This window comes from Morone saxatilis, unplaced genomic scaffold (assembly GCF_004916995.1).
Source record: "Morone saxatilis isolate NCDOM2014 unplaced genomic scaffold, NCSU_SB_2.0 Contig3, whole genome shotgun sequence".
NCBI lineage: Eukaryota > Metazoa > Chordata > Actinopteri > Moronidae > Morone > Morone saxatilis.
In genome coordinates this window covers 5,922,791-5,935,959 of record NW_023339873.1, presented here as the reverse complement: position 1 = coordinate 5,935,959, position 13,169 = coordinate 5,922,791, and the positions used below count along the sequence as shown (strand labels likewise).

The following is a 13,169-nucleotide window of genomic DNA, read 5'->3' as shown; positions in this document are numbered from 1 at the left end:
CTGCCATGAGACAGAAAACATCTTCACATTTTCTGACTTTTATGAGTTTAATTTACAAGATTAGTTTCCAAGACACTGAATCTTGTGCTTTTTTGTCTTGCAAATGAGACAGACGTAAGTGTTAGGTTGAATTGTCTGCCATTGTTTTAACAGACAAATAGCTTAAAGAAGATTGTCTGGTCAAAGAAAATCTCTCTTTTGCTCCTGTAAAGGTCAATGGCTTCCTTCCTGCTTCCATTTTTACTGCATAGAAATAAACCACAAGAGAAGCACCAGACAAAAAGAGCTGGTGATAACCCTGCCATCGACAGACTTTTATTTCCTGAAAATTGTGAGAACACTTCAATCACTAGTGTGATTACAGCATCTGTATTCCTCCGTTTTCAACTGTCAACTTACAGTAAAATTCATATATATAAATGCATATACTTAATATCAGATTAACACAAGCAACAATACTGTACAGTCTAGTTAAATGTGATCATCAAACATGTACTTGAACAGCTGAAGTAGTTATTGTTACAACTATGACAACAAGTGAGCCAAATACACAAAAATTCAAAGAGATTAAAAATCTTAAATTAAATACAATTAAGAAACATGTTGTCAGTGACCTGCTAAAATATCTGTTTGGAAATGCATTTGATAACATGTTTTCTTTATATAAAAAGTTGAATGTGCAAAATCAGTACTGTGAAAAGAGTGAGCTCCATTTGCCTGTGTAGCTTCTGCACTCTGTGTATCCAGGTGTTCACATTCACTCCAGATGTTCTGTGTCTTCAGTAAATAGATCAGCCAGGTCGGCTACTGTCAGTACGGCGGCCTCCGAGTGCTTCATGGCCGTGCTGGTGTGACTAGAATTAGAAAAGGTTTGATCAATCCTTTCAGTTAACTAAATCTATGCGGTTTAAATACAAAAATGTCAAAAGTACAATTTCATATATTCTATGGCTCTCACCTTTTCTCTGCTGTCTTCAACATTGCCTGCATTCTCTCTTCAATAGTAGATTTGATTAAGAATCTGTGAACAAATGTTGGCCTGGTGGACAGAAAACAGAAATTACAAAGAATGCACAAAATAGTAGAGGCACTTTTTATTAAGTGTAATTAACTTTAACCACATTTTATGAGGGTTTGTTTTATCTGTTAGTATGAAATCTTGGATCTGGCACTGATAGCAGTGCAGTCCGATGGGTGTCAAAGACATCTGTGACGTCACAGACACCTGTGACACCTACCAGCATGAAAAGAGAGGGCCAGCAGCAGCTGACCTGAAGATGTCACCATCACAAAGATGGCACCATCTACAGGCAAGGAAAGTAATATTGTTGGCAATGTATGTGGTACAAGTCCTAAAACCTAAATAGCTGTAATACTCATTGCCTGCAGGTGGCCAGCAATGTAGCAACTGTTACTTTCATTGCGTGTATTGTAGGTCGAAACATCAGCGTGTCTTACTTGGTTTGGCCGATCCGGTGCACTCTGCCTATGGCCTGGAGCTCGTGAGCAGGGTTGAGGATCGGCTCTACCAGCAACACGTGAGTCGCTTCGATGATGTTCAGTCCATTGGAGCCGGTGTGGAGAGGAAGGAGGAGGATGTTGATCTTTTCTTCGTATTTAAAGGAGCTCAGATTCTCCTGGAAAATTTAGGTCAATGCGCTAGTTACAATCACACCTGAGTCAAGCAATTTCTACAAAGTGATTCTACATTTTTGGCAGATACTTAAGTTGTTCGAGTACAAGCTGTGAGGGATTTTATTTTTTATATTTTCTGTTTGTCCATCTGTCTGTATGTCAGCAGGGTATTGCACAAATTTTGGATTGGATCTCCATGAAATGTTTAGAGGAGATGGCAAAAAGACAAAAGATACGATATTGGAATTCGGATTTCTGTTTTAGTGTGCCTGGAGGTCAAACACTTCATTGAACCTAAAGATAAAGGCATGGGAATCATGTGTTTTTTGCACAGTGCAGGGAAAAATGAATGGCTATAATGAAGATTCAAACCTGGAATTTGTGAATCCCATTGATTTGAGAGAACTCCATGTTGTTGTCAAACAAGGCCTTGGCAATAATGTCCAGGACACTCAGCCACTGCGCAGGAGAGAAAAGGAAACAAACTGGGTCAGATCCAAACTCGATATCATCAACATAAATCACTATCTTACGGAGCAGGGATAGTTTACTGTTACCGTGGAGAAGACAAGACACTTGGCCCCGGGGTCGGTCACTTGAATCTTCTTTAGTGTTCTCACTACTGCCTCCACTTTGGTAGAGTGGCTTCCCTGACAACCATAGGGAGAGGAAAATTAGGCTACAGAGTTAATTAATAGAAAATCGCCCAGCCAAAAATTACATACATTACAAGACAAGGATCAAAGTATAATCCCCTGATAAGTGCTAATTATGGTAACATCTATGGTCATAATATCTTAGTCATTCAGGTGAGCAACTAAATACATGTAACAACTTTTGGACAATTAAGCCAGATAAAACCAAACATTACTATACAATATGTACGGCTGTTGCAAACACTGTAAACACAGTGGTTATTTTAACCTTAATTACATGCCTAATTTGAGCTGACCTAGGTTCTAATAACGAACCTTGTAAACAGCATATAGTGACATAGGAAGTGGTTGGTTCTACTTCTCTCGGCTCGTAGTAAAAGGTTGCTTAATGAGCACAAACTGCTATGAAAATAGAGACAGCGGTTCCGCTTTACCACAGTGATATAATTAGTTTACAGTAATGTCACATTGGACACACTACCAAAACAACAAACAGGAAAACAGATGCATTTTCCACCAGTGAAATTAGAAGACTGCTTTCCCCCAAAAGGGGGTGGGGTCAGGAAACAAGGGCAAAGTGCCCAGATGGGCTGCTTTCATCTATTACATGAGGATGGTGTTGCTGACTGACCTTGACTGGTATGTCCTGGTCCTGGCTGGACGACTGGGTGGTGAACACGTAGGAGATCTCAGTGTGGGATGTGGTCTGCCTACAAATGGCACACTTGATGGCTCGCCGCCTTGAGCCCACGCTGTACTGCTCCACGATGATAGCAATACACTCATTACAGAAGCAGTGGCCACAGGTCAGCACTGCCCACTGGAAAAGAGAGAGTGAGATGAAATGATGACTACAAAAAAAAAACTATTGGCGATTTGTGCTGGAAAAAGGACTTTATTTGCAGAGTACCTTTCTTTACACATTTATAAAAAGCTTAAATAAAGAGCCAGAGAGGTAGTAATAAGATTAAACAGTAAACAATCAGTTATAATCATTCAAGTCAGTTAAAAGTCAGTTTTAAAGGGTGACTTTTTAGCTGAAAAGAAAATACAGAAGTAGCAGTGAGGATTTATTCTTTATAATATAAATAGAAATACAACTTCAAAGTCACACATGTGAATTCACTCTACAAAGACAGGAATTAAAACCGGGCAAAACCTTCCACGTGCTGACTTCCTGGGTGCATCAGGTTATTACTATCATCAAGAAAATGTTTCCCTGGCTTGCTGTAAAGCTCAACCAGAGTATCATCAATAGTCGACGAGCAGCGATGTTGCAAAAGACATTTAAAATTTACCATCAACTGAACAATGCTCACCTCCTGTCCCAGTGGTCGGGCACAGATTGGACACGGCTCTGGGTTCAGCCCTCCAGTAGACTTGTCCTGGGACTGGAACAAAGGAATTTTATGTTATCTGGAGTGAGATCATACCGCATAGTTTGAAATAAAGTCTCTGAAAGAGTTGGGAAAGAATTTGTGTGGTTTGTAGTTAACCATCAAACGTAAATAACCTTCTCTAGATTTGTGAGATACAGATACTGGCCGAGCTTCTTTTGAAGTTGAGACTTGGCCACTGCTTGGTCGTTCAAAAGCTTCACTCTGTTCTGCTCCACCTGGAAGCAAAACAACCGAGGGCAGAGGTCAGGAATGCAGTAAAAATAGTTAAGGCAGAATATTACATTCTTGGAAACTTTCACCAACAAGAAAAACAACTGTGCACAATACTGGGTCGGAGGGTCTGCAGTGACGCTCTCAACTGTTTATTAATTAGGACCAAACCAGCAAATTACATACATGTTCATAAAAACCGAACTCAGCTAAGAGCTTACATCCGTGGAAGCGGGTTATGTTGACTAGAGGTACAGACTGTACATTCTGTGTCTCTGTACTTCTACTCTGTTTCAGGGTAACTGTGATGCAAAGTGTATCAAATGGTGGTGTGACCCTGTTTTGGGTTGAGATCTACAGATAAAGAAACACTAGGCTGCACAGTACATTAAACATTAGTGTGAGAACGGTCTTTGATGTAAAGCAACCCTACAAATCAGGATTAGTTCTGGAGTGGAGATTAAGTATATAAACAAAAACAGTTTTGATGATTTTACAGCCCTAATGGCACAATATGTTCTCCGGTTTTCAAGAGAGGCTTCCCTCCTATGTTGCTCTTTCATCTCTTTTCCCTTGTTAAAGAATTTTTGGGGGAGTTTTTCCATATCTGAATGGAGGGTTGAATGCTGTACAGATTGTAAAGTTTCACTGTCACCTCATGTGGCTCGATGATGTGCAGCAGTTTGGGCTTTGGTTCATCAGGCAGACGCACACGTAGCCTCTCGGTGGCCATACCCAGCTCATCGATGGCTGACACGTGATTCCTCAGCACCATCCAGTACTCATGCAGTACCTAGGATGGGACAGTGTTTCATCTCATTAATATTGGCACTTTAAACAGTCCTGAGTTTTAATGCTGAAGTGGAGGATGTAAAGCTTTTTTTAATAGCTGGAAAGGAATCTGTTGTTACTCAAGCAAGCCTTCATACATAGCCTATTTAAAAAGCCAGAGAGGGGCTGTAAGTGTGTGTACAAACCTTGTACTCTTTCTTCCAGTTCTCAAACAGCTCCATGAAAGTGTTGCCCTCCTCCACCAGCTCCGGGTCCATGCGTTTCACTTTGGCGAAGGACAAGATGGCTTTCAGAGTGCGCTCAGTCTCACTGGCTGCCCACAGGCCTCGGCTGGTGGTGGGGAGACGGTCGTCCACCAGCCCCTCTTCATCTTCGATCATTTCTTCGAAGATGGCTGTCTGACCCTTCACCCTGTCAGGGAATTTTCCTCATAAATCAACACTTAGGTTTTCAAGCAAAGTGACTGATAAGTCCGGCAGGTCTAGAAAACATTGCTCTACTTACGTGTGAGAAAAAAGCTTGGACTCGTAATCCGTGAAAAGTTCATCTGCTTTGCAAAAAACACAACTGAAATATGACAAGAGAGGAATATTAATTATAATAAAAAACACAGGAACTATCCAAATTTTAAAAGCAGACTCTCATGTTTCTGAGCCTTCTATAACACATTCAGAAGCTGTGATGAAATGTTACATTTGCATATTTAAAATTCTTGAAATGACACCAAAAATGATGAATTCTTACTTATTTAGTGGCAGTCTCATGGGCCTGAGGTGACAAATGGTGACCTCATCAATCACTTTCTTTGAGGCCGGGCCTTCAAGACTCTTCACCGCATCTTGCACAGTCTTCTGGGATTTCATCAGATCTTGCATTTGTGATGTGAGCAGGAACTGCAGACCACAGGCATCACGGAACCTGCAGGAGTCCACATTTGCATTTATAGCATTTGTGTAAGTATTAACTATTATTCTATACATTTTTTTTTACTAAACAAGCCGTTTACTTGTCTGCCATGGAGAGCTTGTGGGCTTGTTGTTTGTAGCTGGACGTCAGCTCATTCTTGACGCGGGACACCAAATCGTCGTCGTTGGCGCAGCGGATCGCCTTCTGGATAACATCGAGCCACCAGGGAGAATTCAGCTTGACCTTGAGAGAGAAAGTTAATTATGTTAAGCTTTCTTTCTAATTAAATATATTTGGCAATCTTAATTATGTGTAAAAATGACCTTGTAGAATTTGATCATGATAAGTTTGACTTATGAAGAAAATAAGTTTTTGGTTCAGTCTTAATTAAAGTATTACTCCAAATACAGATCTGACTTCAGTGTGACAAAACATTTATATTTTACACTCTCTCTGGACTCAAACTATTAACAAAAGTAATTATTACTCTCATTCAGTAAATTAGAAACTGATCTCAAGGCAAAGTCTCACAGGTACGGTAGGTAATAAAACCCAAGATGAGCAATACAAAATAACATCTACGTATTACTGAGCACTGCGAGAAAAGGTAATGCAGAAAGTAAAGCCTGTAGAATAGCATTTATACAGTACCATGCCAGGATTATAAACTCATTACTCATGAATTATTAATTATTAGCTCCTTAATACAGGGTGAGTGGTCAGGAAATTACGTTTTTCATGTTCATTTCAAAGACTCAACAAATAGTAGATCTGAATTTGACTATGCACTCCAGTTTATATGATTTAAAAATGTGTCATGGGTCTAGGGAGTGTGAAATATACTTGTTATATATATATATATATAAATAATAATATATAGAATTATATCTATGTATATAATATATATATATTTGTGTGTTTGTTTCTGGGTACACAAATGGATTTTCCCACTCTGGCAGCGACCTACTGAGGTGTAACTGGAGGTTTATGGCTGATATTTAGTTTTTATAGTATATATCATACGGTATGTTGATGTGGCAGATAATCATAATAATATGAAGCACAAATGGCCACAGTATAGATATAAAAGAAGTTCTCACTTTGCGTTTCAGCTCTTTAATGTTCTGCAGTACCGGCTGTAGACCCTGATGAGCATCTGCTACCTCAGAGTCGTATTTGGTCATGTAGTGTTGCCGTAGCTGCTCCGCCTAAGGAGACATAGAAGGATAAAAGCCATTCTTAAAAAATAAAATCACAGGTTTACTACCAAAATTAACAAAAGCGAAATTGTTACTGGAATAAATGTATTCTGACTGAGATGAATTACCTCTTCACTTAGTCGGTCGTCTCTCAGCGTAGGAGGTATCCCAGGATGCTTTGCGCTCAGCAGTTCCATTAAATTGTGGGTAGCATGAAGCCTCTGTTTTACCAAAATAATGTAGTAATTAGACATTTTTATACAAACTCACAATATATAAACCATTATGATTGAAAAATATTAAAATCTAATGTCTATCATGAATCAGTGTCAGTAGAATTTATAAATTAAAGAAGCTTTAAGCTGTATTTTAAGCCTTATGATACTAGAAATGAACCCCTTCATATGTTAATCACAGACACGTGAAAAAGACATGAATGGGATGAGGGTATATACCTGTAATGAATCTGTTTTCAGTCTGCCTTTGTGCTCCTCTGATGAACGAAGCACTTCTCTATACATCTCTACTGCCTCTACAAACTCATCTGCAGGTGGCAAAGGAAAGAGCGATTATTGGTGACACTCAATATGTCCGTCACATGTTGAGTTAATGAGACGTGCTATACAATCCACCCCAGTACACACACCACATTATATATATGGCCTTACTGAGACCCGCTGCAACAAAACATCTCTGTACAAAAAGTGTTGAGAGAGACAAAGATGAGATCATGGCTTGTGTTTTGTTTGAACTGATTCCCATGGGAAACTGGGAGCAGAGGGAGCACAAGTACAGAAGTGGGGATTTATACTTCTGATGATGTGGATTCCAGCCAGGCCATTGAGTGCGCACACCAATTGTCTGTGAGCTTCTTCACACTCCACTCGACATTTCTTCTGCAGGGACTTCAGGAGCTCCTCCATCGTCATGGTGCTGGAGAGGGGGGGGCACAACACAGATAAAACCCACTCAACAAAAACCCTCCAATGCAAATTACTCAGAATGGGTCAACTTTAAATAAACACAAACGCAGACTGTATAATTGACAAAAAGGTTGCCGCGGTCTATTACCGTTGCTAATGCTGTGATACTCTATTTAGTCGAGCAGGATTGTTAATTAACTGGCGCAGCTGCCCTAAGATAAAGACCTCTCCTCTCGCTTACAAGCGCCTTGAAAACATAATGCCAAGTGTCATCTACCTTTTCTGCAGAGGCAGGAACTCCCCCCTCACAGCCTGTGGATGGCAGCAGGCCTGACGCAGCCTCAGCAGAGGGCACAGGATGGTGTGGACTGTGCGGCGGTCGAGGCTGCCAAGTTTCAGGCTCCAGTCAGAGATCTTCCTGATTTTGACCAGAGCATCCTGGGAGCAGACCTCGTGTTGACGGTGGTAAAAATGTCCCTCGACGGGGGAGAAGTCAAGCCAGTGCACCTCCTCCGTCTGAGGGGGAATTTGGATCTAGAAAAGTTTGAGACAAAATCATCAAACACACTGGAACTACATTTTATAAAATGAGCACAAATTCTGAAATGCAACATTGACTACAAGTTAAAATTCTGTTATCATCCAGCTTCAAAGATGTACGGATCTTTTTGAGGTCCTACCTGATCAATGACGTCTTTTTTAGCTGATCGCCACAATAACTGAGCGATTACATAGTACAGGGGCTCTGTGTTTCCACGTCGATAAGGGCGATAAAGCAGTTGCTCCCACCAGTGTTTAACCCAGTATGGGTCAACTCCCAGGAAAAGTACAAGGCCGTACAAATCTGTACACAAAAGGAACATCAGTTTAGAGATTCATTTTGTAGTCTTAAGCAGCTTTTGATGATTTTTGTTAAAAGCCTTACGAAACCAATCACAGAACCTCTCATTCAAGACCTACTTTGATAAATGGGGTATTTTGTTTTCTATGTAATGGTATTACCTTCTAAGCCTCTCTGGACAGGAGTGCCACTGACACACCAACGGTTGACGGATGCGAGACGTAGAGCCATCTCTGCAGCCTGAAAATAAAAGGGAGCATAAACAAAAGGATAAACATATTAAATACATAGTCTGACATGTTATGTACAACCTATGAATGAATAATATTTTATTCACACATTCCCGACTGTGTGGTCAGGATCTATATGTTATTCTGAGATAGAAATAAGATTCTATATTTGTGGATTCCCTTCAAATCACCTTCGCAGTGGGACATTCAACCATCTGAGCCTCGTCCAGACAGATTCGCCACCACTCCACAGCCACCAGAGGACTGGGTATGGCCATGTAGCGCTTCTGGTTGCGGAAGCGGCGTCCATCCTTGCTGTTACTGTGGGGAATGTCGACGTAGTTGAGCTCTGACCGCAGCACATCGTAGGTGGTGATGACCACATCCTGCTCAGCCAGCATATGTGGCTGGATGAATCCGTGCTTCTTCACACCCTGATAAACCTGACATAAGGAGGTCATATTAATTAGCCAAGTACTTTAAGCTCAATAGTTTTGTTAGTGTGTGCTATTTAGGAAGCCCTGAGAAACCTCTTCAGCAGACAGGGTAACAGACCAACATTTGCAGTACATTTATATTCTTATTAACATTTGGTTTATGGTCTGGGAATTAAATGTACTGACTGTGTGTAGAGTCATAACAGCTGCAACAATTGGCACGTAAACACAGACATATCATCACACTTATCTGCCTTACTCATGTAAAACTAACACTTGAGATAAAGGGCTGCATGTTAGTGATGTTATCTTTCAACGTGTGACTGTAATCTCAACTCTTATCAGGCTCACCAGAACACACAAGTTGAAGATTGATTGCCAGTAGTTATGGCAACTAACACTGCATTTCACTCACACCCACCACACAAAGTAATGACATTTTCCAAACTTGGAGCTAGTGTGCAGAGATGTTGTTCTGTGTCAAGGTCCTTTAGGATTGCTGAGATGGTCTATGTGACATTTCTACCTAAACATCTACCACCAACAAACTCATATTTCTCACCAGCACTCGCAGCGAGGAGGACCTGATGTGCCGGTTGATCTCCTCCACCCACTGGTGGCAGATGGAGCTTGGCGAGATGATGAGGGTGGCACCGGTGGAGACAGGTTTCATGGCGACCAGGCAGTGAGGGCAGTAGAAAGGTGTAGTTTCGAGGCTTTCTTCTTTATAGTTTACACAGTCTGCGTGCTGCCACAGCTGGCAGTTCATACACTGCACGCGAGCCTTATAGTCAATGATGCCCAGTTCACCACAGATACACTCAAAGCGGTAGTCTGGGGTGTTGAAAGGGAAAACAGACGCTCTGGTGGGGGTTTCTGTCTCCTCGTGTGAATCAAGCTGAGCAGCTTCTCCCCTTTCTTTAGGAGGCTCATCCATTCTGGGCATGTCGTGTGTGTCTGACTCACTTTTATCCTGAGACACCTGTGAGAATGTTTGGGATGTATCCTGCGTGTCGTCTGACTGATCCGCTTTCGCATTCAGACTTTCATCCCATTCCTTGGTTTCTGTTTCCTCTGGTGCTAGACACTCAGATGTAGGTGAGTACAGATCTATTTGATCTTCTGTAAGAGAGTTTTGCAGAGCTGCTTCTGCCTTCTCTTTTGCTCGTCTCTGAAACATCCTCCTTGGTGTGCTCTCTGTGTTTTTGGAATTCTAACAAAAAAGAAATCAGACAAAAGTTAGACAATACAACAAAGTAATATTTGAAGCTTAAAACATTTATATTTGAAGTTCTTTATTCTTACAAACTTGGATGCTCCTGCTAACATCTTCTTTGTTTCTTTGTAGTTCTTCCCCAGCTTAAATGACCCCGCCAAGCCTCGACCTTTCACCCGGTCAACCAGGCCTTCGTCTATCAGCTTCACCAGAGTCTTCCGGATGTGGTTCCGGTTTTTTAAGAGGTCATAACCGTAGGTGGCACGAATGTAGGTGAAGATGGCGTTGACGGAGGCTCCTTTACCAGATCTCATCTCCTTGATTGCAGTGAGGAGCATGATACGCACAGCTGCACAAAAATAATGCAAAGCATCTTAATCAAACTGCAGTTACAATAAAAGGTGTGACATCTGAGAGGATTGTGAGTGACATACTTGGGTAGGATATTTTAATTTTAGGCTGAACTTCAGACTTGCAGCGGATAACTTTCTTTCTTTCAAGGGGAGGAGGAGGTACGAAATAATTTACGGATTTTCCCTGCAAGACGAAAAGAGATAAAAAAATTCACACTTTCACAACATAGCGGATGCCTTCTATGCAGAACATTATTCAAATATTCCTATTACTGTTAATAATCATCCACAACACAAATAGGGTGAAGGTTAAGAGAGAGACAAAGAAGGGAGGAAAAAGGTGATATTCTGTATTTTTATCTGTAGCTGCCTACTGATCCTCACCACAGGCAGGCTAAGGGCCTCCTGCTCCAGGTCCTGTCGAGTGTGAAATAGGATAAGAGCCAGAACTTCCACCGTTTTTCCCAGCCCCATTTCATCAGCCAAGATCCCACCAGGCCACTCTACACCCGCCAGGGGAAATTCTCGGATTAAGCTGAAAAATAAAATAAATAAATAAAACTGCTGAAAACCAAAAATACTTTCGTTTAGTACTAAAAAGAAAACTCAACAAACAAATGACAAAATGTAACTGTGCATCCAGAAAAGGACACCAAAATGTCAAATTAAAGGGTCAGTTCAGCCAAATTCAAAAAGACATATTATCCCAGTTGCCTTTACTGGTTTCCAGCCATGCAAATAGGTTTTGCTTTTATGTGCTCTGGACATTTCCTCTGGAAAGACACATTGCTTTTGAGTTTTTAAAATGCCTTATTTAAATGTTTTTATCACCATAAAGACATTTCATTCATCCCGGCTGCATAGTGCTGGCAGCAGATGTTTGGGTAGATAGCACTGGTGGTAAAACACAAAATATGCTTTTGTGATTTAAGTGAACTGACCTGTTAACATTCAAGTTCTTACCAGCCGGTAAAAGGATTGTAGAACAACTTCTTGCCACACAAAGCGATCAACTCCCGCCAGAGGAAATGCAGCATTTGTTCTGCAAATAAATGATAAACATTGACAATCTCACTCAATCTCAGCACTAATCTGAAAATGCTACTAAATACTAAAGTTCCAGGTTCCAGTTTCAGGGTAAAGAAATGCAATAGCTAATTTGCAACACAGCAAACACACACAGCAAGGCAGTCTGCTCTCATAGACCTCATTAGTATACAATGTAAGTTGCACATTAGAGAATGGTTGAAAACGTTGACCAAATTAAGCACATGATTTGTAGTTAAATGCAAACCCACTGGTACAGCCCCCTCTCCTGTCAAGAGTGTAGCAAGGAAGCGATGTACAGGTGTATCGGACAAAAAGTGAGTACCTTTAGGTGAAGTGTTCCTGGTTTTCTCTCTCCTCAGCATCCAGTTGACAGCCTGTCTCTGATAGGGTCTGAGAACAGGAATGAGAGCTTTGTGCTGGACGTCGTAGGTCACCTCCTGGCTCTCCCTCTGGTGCAGGTGCCTGACGTAATCGTAGAGCTCCTCGACATTTTGCCTCTCCAGGTCGGTGTCACATTCCTCCTCCTCATTCTCTACAACTTCTACGTGGAAAAAACAGCAGAGAAATCTATTTATTCCAGACATTTTGGGTCATATTTTATTTAAGACCCACGTTGCTTTACATTAAATGTAATGTTGAGGCTGCTATGGTAAGTGAGAACTTGGATCACATCATGCATTAGACATTAGGACCAGACACTCACCCGGGATAATGAAATCGTAATAATATTCCATCAGCTTCTGCATTAGTTGATTTGCTTTCTTCAGCCGAGCATTTCCCTCGCTGAGAAACTCAGGCTTCCCGAGCCCAGCTTCCAGCAAGTAAATCCCCACCTGCCAGATGCAGACAAACAACAGCTGATTAACGCTGTAAAACAACTTCAGCTGTTCGCCATCCAACCGAAGAGTATGACAGTGGATGTGGCTGCTTGAGACAACGTTCGAGAGGATAAACCAGTCATCTGTTGTTTGGTGGCCTAAAGGCTTGAGGCGCTGTCCGTGTATCGTAACATCCGTTGTTCAGGTCCACACTTGGACCTTAATTGCATGACCCACCTCTCTCTCTTTCTCTCTCTCTCTCTCTCTCATGTCATGTGAATTCTCTACTGTCAATTCTCTAAAGAAATACCTAAAATACCTATAAATTAGCAAAATGTTTGCTTAATAAACACACCACAAGTTCAACAAAATGCAGTCTTAAAAGTAATTGCATACAAGGTAATATTTCACATTTGCCTTGTGTATTATATTGAAGACTAGTAGTTGACTAGCAGTATTAAAGCTACATAGTGTGGCTAAGCAGAGACATATTTTAAAAATAC

General features: G+C 41.1%; 1 protein-coding gene across 2 annotated transcripts; it reads right to left on the bottom strand.

The window, feature by feature from the left end:
* Positions 1-285: 285 nt before the first annotated feature.
* On the bottom strand, positions 286-12,681 carry shprh (SNF2 histone linker PHD RING helicase; the record flags this gene model as incomplete). Of its 2 annotated transcripts, XM_035674387.1 has the most annotated exon segments (29): positions 286-854; positions 959-1,039; positions 1,239-1,304; positions 1,459-1,637; positions 2,008-2,094; positions 2,193-2,285; positions 2,923-3,111; positions 3,611-3,682; positions 3,805-3,906; positions 4,557-4,694; positions 4,879-5,104; positions 5,198-5,260; positions 5,438-5,611; positions 5,700-5,842; positions 6,700-6,807; positions 6,927-7,019; positions 7,254-7,342; positions 7,610-7,731; positions 7,999-8,255; positions 8,402-8,565; positions 8,724-8,802; positions 8,984-9,235; positions 9,792-10,442; positions 10,535-10,794; positions 10,880-10,982; positions 11,183-11,333; positions 11,762-11,840; positions 12,171-12,389; positions 12,552-12,681. In XM_035674387.1, coding segments are annotated over 29 exon segments (4,467 nt in total), but the record flags the coding sequence as incomplete, so codon positions are not given.
* Between the last annotated feature and the right edge of the window lie 488 nt (positions 12,682-13,169).